Source organism: Panthera onca, chromosome D4 (assembly GCF_046562875.1).
Source record: "Panthera onca isolate mPanOnc1 chromosome D4, mPanOnc1 haplotype 2, whole genome shotgun sequence".
Lineage (NCBI taxonomy): Eukaryota > Metazoa > Chordata > Mammalia > Carnivora > Felidae > Panthera > Panthera onca.
In genome coordinates this window covers 83438930-83456410 of record NC_138351.1, presented here as the reverse complement: position 1 = coordinate 83456410, position 17481 = coordinate 83438930, and the positions used below count along the sequence as shown (strand labels likewise).

At 42.1% G+C, this 17481-nt stretch overlaps 1 protein-coding gene across 21 annotated transcripts in view; it reads left to right on the top strand.

Moving 5' to 3' along the window:
- Positions 1-17481, top strand: part of DENND1A (DENN domain containing 1A) — a 509645-nt gene that overhangs the window by 239719 nt on the left and 252445 nt on the right. For all 21 annotated transcript variants that reach the window (XM_060608727.3, XM_060608728.3, XM_060608735.3 and 18 more), the window contains 3 exons: positions 3560-3629; positions 8735-8815; positions 13392-13445. In XM_060608727.3, coding sequence (XP_060464710.1) covers positions 3560-3629; positions 8735-8815; positions 13392-13445 — 205 coding nt within the window. The remainder of the gene's footprint in view (positions 1-3559; positions 3630-8734; positions 8816-13391; positions 13446-17481) is intronic.

Sequence of the window (17481 nt, the reverse complement as noted above, 5' to 3'; positions counted from 1 at the left end):
CACACACAAAACAGTGGGAACGATTATCCTGACAGTCCATTCAGTGGAGCGAGATTAGAAAAGTAAGTCATCTGTCCTCAGTTGGACTTGGTTCCTGAGTTCAGCCGGAGGGTAAGCAGCTCTCCAAGCTGACAGATTGGAACAGAGTTTTCATTCACCGTGTCCCCCAAACTCAGGCCGGCTACTTGGTGTCTACAAAACCATGTCTGCTCTATGGTGGGGGCAATTTAAGGACTTTTACAGGTGATTTTTACTGTGGGCCATTTGACTCTAAGCACGGTCTCTGGAACCTACCCCTGCACATCCTACCAGGGCCTGTGATGGCCCCATGTCAGTGAGGCCGTGTATGTAGGAATACTCGGCTACTACCTGAATTCTCAAGTTTAAGGCTCTGTATTGCTTCAAACAAAACAAGAGCCTGTTGTCCATTTGACTGTTAGGCCAGGGAGTGACGGCAGAGCCTCGGGGACAAAGTTACCTGAGCCACAGTTTGGTGAGAGAAGCATGGATCATGGCCAGTGCCTTGGAAGCGAGCTTGTCCTGTTTTGGCTTTGTCCCATCGAGGCTCTGCTGGTTGGTTATGATAGCTTTATAAATTGATCCAAAGTGTGAGCTAAATAAAGCCCTGGGAAAAGAATTCCAGCTCCCCCTACCCAAACTATTTTGTTGTGTACGTCTCTCTTCCCTACTAGGACCATGGCCTTCCTGAATACAGGGACCCTTTGTCCTCTGGCGATTGTGCCCTGGCCTTGGACTGAGCCCACCGCACAGTGATGCTCTGCATCGCAGACTCGAGCAGTTGCATAAAGGTAGCAAGCAGAGCAGGCCCAGGGATGTTTGGAACTGCTTTAGATGTCTAGGGACGAACAGTGTAATGGAGTGTTTGTTTCCTGTCTCTGGACCGGGAAGTAGTGTTTACTCCATGATGACAGACACGCACAGAATGGAGTGGAGGGTCTCCATATCCTCACCTGCAACCTCGCAGGCCATGCAAAGCCGTTGTGCCAGCACTAATGAAGCGATACAGGAAACGCCACTGGATAAAGTTCAGCTGTGAACCCTGGCCTCCCAACAGGGGAAAAGAGGGATCCTTTGAAGAAGAAGACAGCTGGGTTTTGGTTTCAAGACCTTAACACTGCCATCACTGGATATTCATCTGTCAGTGAACAGGGGACAACATGTGGGGAACAGTTGTGTCCGGTCAGGCCAGAGGGAGAAAGAAATGGCTGATCTCCAGGGTAACTGCAAAACCTCCCAGGACTGAGGGTTCTGCTTAGTGTAGCCAAGAAGAATTGATTCGGTGAGGTGGAGGCCCAGCGTGAGAAGCTGGGTGCTGCCTGCCCACGTCCCCTAGCAGCGGAGCATGTAGAGGCTTGAGGGTCAGGGCCCGTGCTAGTTGATCAGCCGAACCTAGCGGCAAAAGCCTCTTGCACGTATACTGCAGTCCTGACTTCCCAGAGAATCCGGCCTGCCCCATCACTTCATCAAGCATTCCTAAAATGACTTCAGCTTTTCTCTCATTTACTTGAGGCCGTGGTTTCCTTGCGAGAAAATATTTTCTCTTCTTCCTTTCCTACCCCCGCCCCCCCTCCTTCCTTCCTGACTTGGAGTTGCTGGATTTAACTGGTGGCATTTTTTCTTTCAAGGGATAAAAAAAAAAAAAATTGTAAGCCTTGGTTGAATTTGTTTACTAAGAGTCCTCTAATCTGGGCAAGAGTTTTCGTCTGAGGGGATTTATTGTTCCCACTATAATGGCTTTTAACTCAGCCGAGGTTTATTTAACAGAATAGGAAGGGAGAAACTTATCTCCTCCCTAATCCCTCTTGAATGTTTACATTGCTCTGCCAAAGTAAATGCTGCGTAAAGTGGCAGCAGTCATTTGCTGTGTAATAGTCAATATGCAGCTGCCAGGGCTGATTGAAACATATTAACAGAAGTGATAATACTGTCATAGAAGTGAAAAGTTAAGTTGCTTATCAGTATATTTTGATAAGCTACTTAAATTTTACAGTAGCATGTGCTGGCTTCAGACAGACGTTAATGATGGAGAACTGTGCACTTTATCTGTCCCCTGGATTGCCTCTCACTTCATCTATTACCCTCGGCCGTACAGCTGGTAATCTGTACGGGGTGCTGAGTTCCCTCCGCCGGCAGGATCAGCGCTCTCTGCGCGTCCAGCTCTATCAGGAACAGACCCTGTGAGCTAAGCAGGGCGGACGTGAGCAGGACAGCAAGAGCTTGCCTGGTACGCCACTCTCCTCCTTTGACTCTCTGTCGCTTTGGAAAAGTCTCGTATGGAAAACAAAGCCATTTCAATGAAGTGACAACGCTTCTTGGGAAGCGGGGCGGGGGGGGGGGGATCGTTCAGCAACAATTCTGTAACATTAACGTGCTTTTTGCTCGTAGTCTTTGTATAGTTCTGTTTGTTCAGTCAACACCAAGCGCTGGGCTCCATGCTTGGCCCTGGAAAGACAAAGTGAAGAAAGATGCGATCCTTCCTGTCTGTGCACAGTGTGTTAGCAAGACAGACAGGCCATTGAGTGCCAAATGGCGTGTGGAATGTTATAACGGGAATATGCATGTGACCGGGCAGCACAGAGAAGAGGGAATTAGGACATCAGGGGTGGGAACGGGACGTGCAAGGGGGAACATCAGGAGGGTGAGTGGAAACCCGCTAGAGTAGACCATGAAGGTCAGAGGGAGGGAAGGGCCAAGTGTCTGCAAGCTCGGGCAGGTTTCAGGATGCCTGGCCATTCTCAGAGGGAGGCTGCAGTGAGAGAAGAGTGCATGTGGGGAGGTGGAGAGGCCAGCCAGAGAGATAGTCGAGGACCTGACAGTGAAGAGTCTCCAACATTAACCTAAAAAGTCCGGTAGTGATGGGGCACCACTGCAGGAGCTGGGTCAGCGTGCCACTTAGATGTGCATTTTGGAAGGAGCATTCTTGAAGCCCCACAGAGGGTAGAGTCAGGTCAGGACCAGACTGTCCTCAGAGTGAAGGAGCAGCATGGTGAGGACCCAGCGGAGGCCAGTGGGGACAGAATTAGAACTGGTCCTGCAGTAAGTATGGAGGGCATGCGGTACAGGTGCAACGTCTGATTTAATGTTATGACTGGTTTCGGGCTCGTGGGGCCTTTGGGACACCAAAGTAGCAGGGGAAGTGCTGTGTGTTTGCTTGTGTGTCCGTGTGTGTCCAGTCACGGGCACTTGATTAGAGGCTTTCCTGGAAAGGGCGAGTGTGGTGGGAGAGGCCTGGGGGCCTATTCAGAGATGGTTCCTGATAGCAGAGTCTGCTTTGAATTTCTTCTCTGTGAACCTGTTCTAGCTCTGAGGCATGGGAATAATTTATAATGGACATTCAATCCTCTACCTTATATAGACAATTTTTTTAAATCCCAGAAATAATTAGCATTCTACTAGTCTGTGTTTCCAGGAACCTATGACGGGAAGCCTCTTTCAGGATGTAGAAGAAAATCTGAAACCTACCAGTCTTGCATTAGCTCCTGGTTAAAGTTTTTGACCTGCATACTAATAGTTCGTGTTTCTGCCCTTCTTTCCACAGCTATCTCCCCTGGTTCGAAGTATTTTATAAGCTGCTTAACATCTTGGCGGATTACACGACAAAAGGCCAGGTATTTACCTTATATTTTATTCTTTTTAGCAAGTAACTTTAAAATTTTGATTATTAAAGTAATACATGCCTTATGTGTCACCAAAATGTTTACCAAAAGTAATGCATGCCCATTATAGAATGTTTGGGAAATTCGGGAACTAGGAAGGAAGAGAAAATGACTCCTAATATGTCCCCCTAACCGCCCTCCCTAAAATAAGAATCGCTAGTATTTGGAGATGTTTCTTCCTTTGCTTTTTGAGTTGAAAAATAAATAGACCTTTAGCATTCAGAGTTAATATTCACAATATCTGATATTCCCAAGCAGCCCTTAAAGTTCATGACATGTATTAAATTATAATTTTGCTGAATTTGAATTGCTCATGTCATGCTTGCAGGGCTCGGATCTGTGAATAAAACACTTAACTGGCAAGTGACCTAGCCACCTGTCCCAAGTTCCCATTTCCATAAGGCTTTGTTGTGCTCTTTCAGTAACTTCTCTAAGGGTCTTGGAATTACTTAAAAAGTTACCTGTACCTTATTGTACTTCTGGAAGAAATGATAGGCTGAAGGTCTTCTATGGTTGTGAAGGGTCGACGGGAGCTGTGTTTAGACTTTCATAGCTCACAGTTTTCAGGTGCAATACGACAGAAGCATTTCCCCATGCTAGTAAAAACATTGTGAATATTTTTCATGGCTGCATGGCATTTTATTATGGACCTTGGAAGCATTTCCCTACTGTTGGGAGTTTTTATTACTTGGGATTCCCCGCCCCCCCCCGCCCCCCCCATAAGCCATTAGCCATTAGCATCTTTGAATGTAAGGCATTTCCTTCATTTTGGATTATTTACTTAAGAGGAGAATCTCAGATGGGTCCTTTTAAGGGCAATGCACATAAACATTTAAAAACTATTTGCCAAACTGTTTTCCAAAAGAATTGTACCAGTTTCTTAATAGATACCCTTTGCTGCCAACATACAGGAATGCCTGGTCACCAAGCTCTCACCAGTATCGTTGGTTGAATTCACTGTTTATCTGATAAGTGAATAGTCCCACTGTTTTCATTGCATTTCTTTGATTATTAGTGAGTTGGATGTTTGTCCATATATCCAACCTCTTATATATTCCTTTTTGTAAGTGGCGTAAGATTTTTTAATTGGTGATACGTTATTATTCAATGCTACAGAAATTTTTTCCCCCCATACTTTCTACAGAACATTAGTTCTGAGAAATGGTCCATGCAAAAAGGTGCCGTAGTTCAGTAATACTGCGGTTGGGGAGAGGGAACGTTGTGTTTCATTTTTGTCTCCTTAAGATTCATGTCCTGGTGGTTCTGAGAAGGTCCTGCAGTGGAGAAATCTATGTTACTCAGTGCTTCCCATCCTGTTTGGCCCCAAACCCTTTTTATTCCATGACAAATAATAATATTCTGAGATACTAGTGTTGCCTGGAACATACTTTAGGAAATGCCGTTTTGGAGAAAAAGTAGAAATCGTGTGTGTAATCAAATCTTTCCTTCAAGTTAGATTTACTCGCCAGCAATATATTCCAGAGGCCACAGTAAACAGAAGGAATAACTAATAGAAATGACTCTGAAAGGGTGCTTAGGTATCAGGGAATTCTGTCACACAGGAAGTGATTTATTCTTTAACGAATGAATTCAGAGGCCATCTTGGGTCTCTTCATCGATTTCTGTTCACAATTCACTTCACTCAAACATTCAGATTTTCACTCAGATTTGAAAGATGTCTTTAGTAAATAGAATGGCATCACACGTAAGCTCTTAACAGTCTTAGAATTGGAGACTGACTCATGTAATTTTTTTTCTTCCATATTCATGCTCCAGTCAAAACATAATGGACTTTTAAAAACATGTCTTGTGATACAGGAAAGATTGGGTGTGCACAACCCACACGTAGGAGAAGATAGGATTATTGCCCTGTAAAATTGGTGTACCAGTCCTCTGGGCCATTGCCCCAGGAAGGACCCTGCCTCTTGGAGTGAAGAGTTGAGATCAGTGATGTGTTTTAGTGGAGTCTCTTTCCACTGTACCTAATACTCTTTCTGTTAAATTCTTTCTGGTTAAAGGAATTATGACGCAGATGAAAGGGAATCTGTGTACAACTGGCTTACTTGTCGGCAAGCCATGGGTTATCAGATTAGAACGGGGAGGAAGAGCTTTTATTAAAAGAACAGAATCCCCTCCCCAAATCTAAAAGTCACTAGGAAGTTAGGCTTCAGCTGGGGGGCTTAGGTGTGGCTGGTGACCATGATGGCTCAGAGTGGAGTGTTGGAACCTCAGCTACATGATGAGGGTGTCTGTCTGGGTCGCTGACCCTTTTTGGTTATTTTTGGTTATCAGACTGTGGATGGGGCATGGAGGGCATCCCTGTGGAAGAGTTGGCAGGGGTTGAAGAGGGCATCTGAGCCAGAGAGCAGCCTGGTTGAGAGTGTTGGAGCCTGAGGGATGAAACGGTTCATTACGTGGGATAGTGGTGGCAGTGGCTTGGCAGCAGATATCCGAATGCTGGGAGGATCTAGAGGGATCCACAAAGGAAAGGAGACGGCAGTGGCCCAGCACTGGAGGGTTGGAACCCAGGGTGGGGAGGGCTTTTTTGTTGGGAAAGAGTGAACAGTGGTGGCCTAGCACTGGATAGCCATATTCAAGCAGGGCAAGAAGGGCCCCTGGGTGGATAGGGTCAGCCGTAAAAGATAGGTTACATACAAATTAGTAAGTATATTAAGAAAATAGGATCGGTTGTTCACTTCTGTGGAATTTAGTTACAAATATGAAAAGGAAGGAAACCAGAAGGATTCCTATGTTGGATTGGAATTAGACCCATTAGTATGAACCCTATGGCTTTTGATATATGTGGTAGATATAGAAATCAATAAAGATGTGTATATTGTGGATCTCTCTGTGTGTGGTATATTCTCTGGCTCTAACCACTAAGAGAGTCTGGGATTAGCAATACCCAAGTAGCAGTGAGCACACCTAGTGTGTAAATTGTGGTTTCTAAATAACATTTTCCACTAAAAGGAGCCAGAACTCTGAAGAAATGTCTAATTCCAGGGCTGGAGCAGGGAAAGTATAAAATGAGCCTGGAATATCTTTTTGTGCCAAAAAGTGCTCAAAGGAAATGCTCAAAACATGATGGGGACATGTCAGAAAGACCAAAAAAGTGAGCTTGAAAGACATAATAGGTTCCCACTGGTCCGATCTGGGACAATTTCAAGCATCAAAACAAATAGCAATAGCAAAGGATTGTAGTCATTGAGTAAAATAGGAAACTGTGTGTCCTTACGTGTGTGTGTATGTAAATAGACAAATTAAAAGTTTGATGAGGAATGGGGTATTTACCTAAAGTATCACTCCACAAAATGCTTGCTAAACACAGAGGGAAAATGAGTACCTTCATAATAGAGACTTCAGATGAATTAATGAAATGATCAAAGTGGAACATCATCAATCATGGAACAAATTGAAGTCTGAATCAATAGAAAACATCAAACAATTGAGAGTTATTCCACAGAACGACTGGACTCACTGTCAAGTGCCTATGAATCTAAGAAAGACTCAAACTGTTCCAGACTGATGAAGACCAGAGAATCCTAACAACTAAAGGCAACATGTGATTCTGAATTGGATTATTTTGCTAACCAAGGACATTATGGGCACATTTATAAAACTTGATGAGATCTGAGAATTAGATGGGAATGTTCTATCAATATTAATTTCCTGATTTTGATGATTAATTGTGGTTATACAGGAGAATGTCCTTTGTATATATGGATGATGGGGAATAATGTCAGCAACTCACTTGTACATAGTTCAGGAAATAAAAAGTTGCTGTCTTACAATTACTCTGTAAATTCGAGATTTTTTGCAGGCCAGAAGTAAACGTGTGCATGTGCACACATTCATTTATCTGTGAGAGACTGGAACGATTTATCAGAGTTCGGAATGAAATAGGTTTTTAAAAAATTTTTTTAAAACATTTATTCATTTTTGAGAGACAGAGTGTGAGTCGGGGAGGGGCAGAGAGAGAGGGAGACACAGAATCCGAAGCAGGCTCCAGGTGAGCTGTCAGCACAGAGCCTGACATGGGGCTTGAACTCACGGACCGCGAGATCATGACCTGAGCCAAAGTCAGACGCTTAACCGACTGAGCCACCCAGGTGCCCCTGAAACAGGTTTTTGATCTGGACTCATCCTCTTTTCCCTCTCCTTTAAGTTTATTCCAAAGACTGCCATAGAGCAGCGGAGAGGCCTCTGGGCTTGAACGCAGAAAACTTGCATGCGGCTCCTGGCTGTGCAACTTACTAACCGGCTGACTTGAGCCAAGTTGTTGCACCCTTCGGAGCCTCAGTTTTCAATCTGTGAAGTGGGGTAGTTGTGAGGATCAAACAGGTAACAAATGGATACAACTGCAAGCTTAATACTATTCTGTCAGCACAGAGAATTCCACAGAGTGGGAGAAATGGCTTTTGCATAATTCTATAAGCAGTGTTCTTTTGAGCATTTTAAAAGTGAATCTGTTCTCAATCGAATAATTTGTACTGCTTTGTATTTCATTCTGTGGCTCAATTTCACTAATTAAAATGCACAGCCACCATACTATATTGCATGCTGTTGTATGTAGTTCATTTTAACTTTCCATAATTGGATGCTGCTGTGTACATCCAGCGAGCACTCAATAAAATTAATTGAGGGTAATGATGATGAAGACAAGATCTATAGTGTCGTCGTTGTTTCTCCCAACCACCCCCGCCCTGTAAGCTGGGATTGTTTGCATTTAAAAGTTGTTGCTATGGAGTTGAGAGGGTAGGTTTGCTGAGAGCTTATGGTATATGATCCATAAAAGGCGGTCATGGTAGGTGTCTTACTCAGTAGAAAATGTCAAACTTGGTGTAGGAGGATCTGTTTGGCTCTTCTATTGAGCCATAAAGCAGTGTCTTTTGTCCAACCTACTTGAATATCAAGGCTGTTTCTATGCTGCGGCCACTACCTCCCCAGCCCCCTCTGTCAGGAGGGCTTCCAGCTCACTGTGTGCCCAGACCTCCCTGCTGGCCTCTGACTGAGGGCCCAGCCTTGCTTTTGTTACTTAGGCTTTTTATTTCTTTCAGGAAAATCAGTGGAATGAGCTTCTTGAAACTCTGCACAAACTTCCCATTCCTGACCCAGGAGTGTCTGTTCATCTCAGCGTGGTAAGTGGGGGCAGAAAATGAACGATCGCCGAGAAACCATTTCATCATTAACAGTAAGATGGAGTTAGCCGAACAGGATCGTCTTTTGTTGTCTGCACCTTCCCCAGCCCTGCCTCTGAAGCCTCTGGACTCAAGACAGGCCAGAGAGTTAAAATTCTTCCCTTTCTTTGGGATTCCATGAGGAATGGGTCCCAAGTGTCCCCAGGGCTCCCCTCTTCCTGGTTGGCATCCCATCACTAGCATCTCCTGGATGGCAGGTGCCGGGCTTGGGATGTGATGGCTGGCCCCTTCCCGCCTCCTCAGCCCCCTGCCTCATGCTTTCCTTCCCTTCTCATCATTGCTGTGCATGCCCCTTTGCTGAAGCCCATGCTGTCGCCCCTGAGCCCTCAACACTGCCTCTCTCCTCCTAACTAAGGTAACCCACATTTATCCTTCAGAACTCACCTTGGATTTTATTTATAGAGAAATCCTCCCCTTGCCTCCCTTCTCTCCGCAAGGCTTAGACGAGGTTTTCTTCTTTGCCCCGAGCATCTTGTACGCTTTGCAGTGTTTAGTCACACCACATCTGTTCTCTGGTCTCGGCCACTAGCCCCTCAAGGACAGGAATGGAGAGAGCCTAGCATGGTTCCTGGCCCACAGGAATGATTGTTTCTTTGAACTCTTTTAAGTACACGCTACGTGATGTGTGGTGCGCTCAGCTGAAAACCCTCCACACTGGGAAGTTTCAGTCTAGCTGTAGTTTTGCTGGTGACCTCGGTGATCTTAAAACCTTTAGCCTGTGGGTCCCAAGCTCCTCATTGATCGGATAAGATGTCAGAAGAGGTGTAGGGGATCTTTTTCATATTTCAGTTACTGGAGTTCTCTGATTCTCCAGGTCAAACCTTTGCCACCACCTTCATCAGAATTCTCAGATGGACACCCATTGGCCAGCTATTGACTGATTACCCAGGGGCTATTTTCCCTATGTTGTGGGATCTGAATGTTTAAAAAGTTGTGTTGGATGTGTGATGTGACATCTGCCATCCCGCTGATCACAGGATCCAGCTGATTTTGCCCATCCCCTTCCTCCCTCACCTCTCCATGTGTGTCCCTCCCAAAGCTGTGCCTTCGGTCGAAGAGCACGACCTTCCCCTGATAGAGGAGGATCGTTCTTTAGTCCAGGGCATAGGAGTAGCTGTGCTCTCCTGCTAGAATCTCCAAACAAGCTCTCAAGGTCCATTTGTAGGAGAACATAGGGTAGTCAAGCTTCCAAGGCTCTAGGTACATCCAAATGAGGTGTTGCATGTGGCAGTCTGCCTTTCTTTAGACAGATAGATAGATAGATAGATAGATAGATAGACAGACAGACAGACAGACTGACCGACCGGTCTGGTAGATAAGAAGCTTTATTTTTGAAATAATAGAAAGTTTTGTTGTTCAGCTTCACTAGGACCAGGTGCAGCACTGGTATTCAGTGGTTAGTGTATTTGCCCTCATAAAGAAAACATATCTCACAGGGTTTTTTTAATGATCAAATTGAAAGCAGTATTACTACCAATAACTAATAATAGATCTTCTATTTTGTTAAGTTCTTAATTTCTGCCAAGTATGCATCTCTAATGCTCAAAACAACTCTACAGAACAGATAGTAGCATTCTCGTCTCATAGATGAGGCTTAGAGAGAAAAAGGTACTTGCTCACCCAAGGCTGTGTGGTTAATAAGTGAGAAGACTGGGGTTTTCAAACCCAGGGCTAACTTCCAAGCCCATGTTCTTTCCACTAGGCCATGAGTGTTGAAAGAAAGGGAGCAAAGAAGAAACTGGTCTGATAGAGGTTTTTGTTCATTCTAATAGAAGAGAGGAAGGAAAGGAACCTTGTTAGAGAAATTCTTGAAGGGAAGACTGCACGGAAAAGATGATGAAGAAATGAGCTTTAAACCTGTTCGGGTCATTGCCAGATAGCTAAGCAACCTTGCCTTTGTCCCTGTCCCTTTTCCTCAAGCAGCTTGATCTCTCCGCTTCAGTCTGTAATGACATCCGACAGGTAGCTGTGGAGTAGCCTGGCTGGGTCACCAGCTGCTGGGGAGGAAGGGCCACTCCTTCCCCTGAGTGGCTGCCAGACCTCAAGGACAAGCCATCCCAGGGGCAGGAGAAACTGTTGGGGGGAGGAGGTGCAGCTGTTTCGTGCCAGTGGTTCCTAGGAATGTTTCTGACCTCCTCTGGTTGCTGCATTTCATGGGTGATGGAGCAAGACAGAATCTCAAAGGACAGCCTGGGGACTACTTGGTTTTGGAATTGCGTTGCCTCACTATTTACAATCCATTGCATCTGTAAAGGCAGATATTTGTTTCTTTCCTATTCGGGAGGAATTCTCTCCATATTGCATTTCGGATTTTGAAGGGCTAGTCACATTCAGCTTATAAAACCTGAAATGTGGGAAAATGGCAATCCTGGACTTTGTGTCTTTGGCCAGAAGAGACTACTTCCGTGTGTCTGGTAGAGGCAATTGAGAGAAAATACAAATGCAAATTAGCAGTCGAGAAGTAATAATTTTCTATTAAAATATAATGTATGGAATGCTAGGCATTCCACGTGTATAACATTTATTCTTCAGAACAGTTTTGAAGGAGACCTCAGGTTTCCCATTTACAGGTTCGGAAACTGAAGTTCTGAGCTATCAAGCGAAGTTGACTAAGTTCACGTAACTATTAAATGGTGACTCTGTGGTCCTTGTTCCTTCTCCCTTGCTGTGCCAGCCACTATTTTGTCACTCCATCACCATGTGGACATCCATTACTGAACATTTCCTGGGACTCCCCCTAGCCGTTTGTGATAGAAGTTGGTATCTCATAGCATCAAATTTAACCTTGTATTTTACAACTCACTGTTAAATTGAATCGGATGTTAACTAGTGTTTTTTTAAATGTTTATTTATTTATTTTTGAGAGAGAGAGAGAGAGAGAGAGATTGTGAGCAGGGGAAGGGCAGAGAGAGAGGGAGAGAGAGAATCCTAAGAGCCTGACAGAGTTCGAGGGGCTCGAACTCACAAATGTGGGATCATGACCTGAGCCAAGATCAAGAGTTGGACAGTTAACTGACTGAGCCGCCCAGGTGCCCCAATTGTTAACTAGTTTTCATGCTGCATAGTCTCTATTATAAGACTTCATAGGTGGTATTTTGGCACAGACATGCAGCTTTTGGAATGATGCTTTGCAGAGAGGGTTTTTTTTTTTAAGTGGTCTTTTCATAATTTTTGTTTCTGCCTTTTAGTTTACTTTAATTCAAGAGGCTTTAGCTATAATTTGTTCATGAAAAGTGTAGGTATAGCAGTCTGTTACAGTGGGAAGAGAATAGCTCTCGTTCTCTGGACCTGGTTTCAGTTCCTGGTTCTGTTACCTGCTAGCTGTGTGCCCTTAGCCTTAATTTACCCATTTATAATATGGAGATAATATCGTCTTAAAATTTGTTATGGAAATTAGAGATAGCATTTATACAACTCCCTGACATAAAGCCTTCCGTGTAGCGGTATCCAACGGTCAGTATCTGTTGAATATCAGGCAAGTCGCTTATACTATTATTGTTGTTGTGGTCATTATTGCAGTTGTCACCCAGCCTTTCATTTCAGGAAGTCTATACGACCCATTCTTCTTGAGACCTACTTATTTTGCAATTATCCAAGAATGGAGGGGAGGGACTTCCTGAAATGTCACTTGGGGGTCCAGGTTTGAACTTTGGCCGTGGCTAAGCTGACCTTCTCTGCTGCGACCTTTCCTGCCCTCTGCACAATCCCATTTTTAATTGGCTAGCACCAGCCTCTCCCGTCCTGCTTGCCATTGTCCTCCTTGTCTTTAGTAGCACAGAAGAGGTGTCATCAGTTCAGCCTGTTGTCATTTAACTCAGGGACATATGCTCGTTACATACATGGGGATGCCTCCTTGAAAGTTCTTTGAACAGGTCAGGCTTTCAGCTCCATTGAGTCTCCCACTCCCTTCGCTGGAGATTACACTGGAAGTCAGGAGGCTTATTTGCAGAGCCTGCATAAGGGACAGAATTCTCCACTGTTAGCCATCTGTAGTGATCTCAGTGCAGCAGACCTTCAGTTAGAGCTGTCCTTAACGTCACTTGGGCCTTCGGGGCAGATTTTGCCCGCAGCTTGTATATGGATATAACCTCAGATGCTAAAATGAAATGGCAGGTTTGGTTGGTAAGACCATTGCTGAGTGAACCTAGTGATACTTGGTCCCTTGAGTCCACTTGCCTCATTGAACAATAAATTATGAAGCCTGCAGCTTTCATGTGTTCAGAAATGTGCAAACATTGTAGGGGAATTTAGCCTTTAACCTCGTTGAGCTGTTCATTTATATCTCCTAAAGATGTTCATCTCTCATAGAAAAGAATTCCGTCTACCAAACTGATGATTTAACATGTCTGGCTGTAATCCAACATTATCCAAAGAAAATATTCTGTGGTCGTTTCCTATGAGTGAAACTTTCCTCAATTGAGTAAGGAACTATCTTCAGATCCCTTACTGGATTTCTGAGTAATGTGCTTGTGGCAAATGTTTACAAAAATAAATAGCATTTGCTTTTCTTTTCCAGCATTCTTATTTTACTGTGCCTGATACCAGAGAACTTCCCAGCATACCTGAAAATGTGAGTACTTGGGGAGAAAAGTTAAGTTTTTCATCTTGTTTTTTACTTAATTTATTTTATTTTTGTTAATGTTTATTTAATTTTGAGAGAAGGAGAGACAGAGCACAAGTAGGTGAAGGGCAGAGAGAGAGGGAGACGCAGAATCCAAAGCAGACTCCAGGCTCTGAGCTGTCAGCACAGAGCCCGACACAGGGCTCGAACTCACAAACCATGAGATTACGACCTGAGCCAAAGTTGGACCCTTAACTGACTGAGCCACCCAGGCGCCCCTACTTAGTTTTAAAATAAAGTAAAAGGATACATTTTCCCATTATAAAAATAATGCATTACAAAAGCAAAGGCAAATAGAGAATATTTGAAAGGAAGAGAAAGTGTAAAGACAAGGAGGGATCATTACTCATACTTCTCAAAGGTAATCCCCTATTAACATGTTGATGTCTCATTCTATTCTTTTGGGAATGTATGTTTCACATAGTTAAAATCACCTATCGAATAAACGTTTGTCTATCTTATTCATAAAAATCATATTTGGTGGTTGCATAGTATTTCATTTGCTATGTGGTTTACTTAGCTCTTCCCTTAGTGTTGTATATTTAGATGGTTTTTAGTTTTTCTCTTATAAAGAAAATGCTTCTATATGAAGAACTTACCTGTAAAGATTTTTTTATTCAGGTAGGTCTACTCAAGTACAATTATACTATGGTTCTGTATTCGCTTTAAGAGAGTAAAAGAAAATATTTGTGGGTATGAGTGTGAGGCCCCTCCAGTCCCACCTCTTAAAGAGTTTGGAGCAGTGAACTTGAGTCTGAGGGAGCAGAGGTTAATGTTTGCCCTCTGAACAAGATGAATTATGTATCTAGCCTTAAGACATATTTCCAAAATGTTTTACTTAGATTATAAATAGTACTATGTAGGGGCACCTGGGTGCCTCAGTCGTTTGGGTGTCTGACTCTTAATTTTGGCTTAGGTTGTGGTCTTATGGTTCATGGGATCGAGCCCTGCATCAGGTTCCACATTGGAACCTGCCTGGAATTCATTCATTCATTCATTCATTCATTCTCTCTCTCTCTCTCTCTCTCTCTCTCAAAATAAACAAACAAACATTTAAAAATAAGTAAATAATACTATGTTGAATTAAATATAGATTCACCACCATGTAGGCACTTGATTACTTTTTTAAAATTGTATCAAAATATATATAATATCTAATTTACCATTTTAACCATATTTGTGTATACATTTCATTAGTGTATATATATTCACATCGTTGTGCAGTCATCATCAGCATTCATCTCCAGGACTTTTTCATCTTTCCCAACTGAAACTGTGTACCCATTAAAAATCAACTCCCCATTTACCCTCTCCTCTCATCCCCTGGCAACCACTATTTTTTCTTTCTCTCTCTCTATGAATTTGATTAGGTATCTCCTTTAAGTAGAACCATAGAATATTTGTCCTTTTGTGTTTTACTTATTTCATTTAGCATCACGCCTTTGTGGTTCATCCATGTTGTAGCATGTATCAGAACTTTCTTCTTTAAGACTGAGTAATATTCCACTGTAGGCATAACAGCCCTCTCCATTTTGTTTATCCATTGATGGACACTTGAGTTGTTTCTACATTTTGGCCATTGTGAATAATGCTGCTGTGAACATTGGTGTACAAACATCTAGATGTTCAAGTCCCTGCTTTTCATTCTTTTGGGTGTATATTTGATTATTAAAGTACTGGAATAAGTGGTATATTTCTTTATAACTACTACAGATGCACAGAAAGGAAATTCTTTTAAATGTTGTCTGTAAAACAGATAAATTATAAGTGTCAAGTAACCATGCTTTATTAATGAAGTTATTAGACTATAGAATTGTCCTTAGGTAAACATCTTAGTCAGTTGGGACTATCAAATATATCCATAAAATTTATTATCTATATGATCAGGCTCTGGTGTAAAACACTGTTTTCTTTTTGTTTGACATTAAGTAGTAAAAAGTTTGGACTGTCATTCCCATTTCAGCAACAATAGCTAATATTACTGGGTACTACTGCTTGTCAAATGGTGTATTCAGTGATTACCTGCATTTTTTCATTTACCACTCTTAACAAGCTTAGTTGCTAACTATCATAATTATTATTTTATATATGGAAACAGAGACCCTGAGAATTTAAGTAACATGTTCAAGATTCTACAGCAAAGAAGTAGTAGGATTAGAGTTCAAACAATGGTCTTTCTTATTCTAGAGATGAGCCTTCATATGCTATGCTACACTTCGAGCCCACAATTTTACCTTTCACCTCTCAAAAAATTCCATGGAAATGACAAAAGAACTATAAAATATAGTTCCAGAGGGAGCTGCCATGCACCAGAAAATTTCAGGAATTTCCACAACATAAAGGAGATGATTATGGATACTTAGCAGTCAGTAAGTAGACACTGGAAGAACCCAAAAAAGAACTAGAAAAATCCTGTGGAAGAGAAGAAGCAGGGTCTTACTGTGGACAAATAGCAAAAGGCTGTTTGTCGTGGGATTATTTTCAAATGCTATGAAACATTTATAAAAATTGATTATGTCCCAGATCACACTGAAAACTTTTAAAGAGAGAAACTCGAAGTCTTACAGGCCAGTCTCTTTTATGGCAATGCATAAGACTGGAAATTAATGATAAATAAAAATTTAAAAATAATCATCTACTTGAAATAGTGACTGGGTCAAAGAGGATAAAACATTAAAGTTGTGTATTATTTAGATATTAATGGTAACAACACAAACAACAAAAAGCCAACGGATGCAGCTAAAACTACCCTCAGGGGGAAACTGATAGCTTCTAATGCTTTATTATAAATGAGAAACTTAGAAAGTAATGAATTTGACTTTTAGCTCAAAAAGCTGCAAAATGAATAACAATAAAAAAGCCAAAGTAGAAAAATGAATTACAGTTTAGGTAAAAAATTTTGTTAAAGTAGAATTGAAAAATAAGACTTTTTAAAAACTGAATTTTTGAAAAGAAAACTAAAGTAAAATTAAAATTATGCAATAAATTTAGAACAGGCAGTAGAAAATTTTCTAGAAAAATATAAGTGATTGAAGTCAACCTAAGAAACAGGAAATATGAATATAGAACCAGAACTTGAAAAGATTAATGAAGCTTTTTTGGCCATCTCTACACCCTGCTGTTACAAATGTGCCAGCTTTAGGTGGTTGTATAGGCATGTTAAGGAACAGATACTATGTAAACTCTTCCAAATCATAGGAAAGGTATGTACATATATGTATTATACAAAAGCAAAAGAAGAAATCACTTGTAATCCCATATCTCAGAGAAAGTCACGTTCCAAATTTTTCTTTCCTTCCTCTTTACAATAGTACTAGTTTTCACACTATGCAGCCTAGAGCCCCAAGGTTGCTATAGGACCCTGGATGGCCGGGGGGAGATAGGTGTCTGCCTGGCCAGAGCACAGGTCACTGCTCCTGCTTTATTCATAGCAAGTTTATTTCTAGCCACTTAAGTTGGGAATTAGATAATACTTTGAGATAAAAGTGTCCTCTTGATTTAAAAAAAAAAAAAAAACAAAAAACAGTTTTAGAAGCTACGTTTTAAAAAACATAGTGGGGAGGGGTACCTGGGTGGCTTAGTCGGTTAAGCGTCCGACTTTGGCTCAGGTCATGATCTTACAGTTCGTGAGTTCAAGTTCTGCGTTAGGCTCTGGCTGACAGCTCAGGGCCTGGAGCCTGCTTCAATTCTGTGTGTGTCTGTCTGTCTCTCTCTCTCTCAAAAATAAATGTACATTAAAAAAAAATAATTAAACACAGTGGGGATCATACCAAATATATACCTTTATGTCAACTTTTTTTTTATGACAGTGTATTATGGACATCTACCCTTGTCATTAAAATTTGTTACAGAATATCTTTGTTATAAAAAACATTGAACAAGTAAGAAGTACATATAGAAAATGAATTACCGTTGTCCGTCCCCTACCCCTAGTCCCATTCTCCCTCAAATTTGTATGTCCTTCCAGACCTTTTAGGCCTTTCTC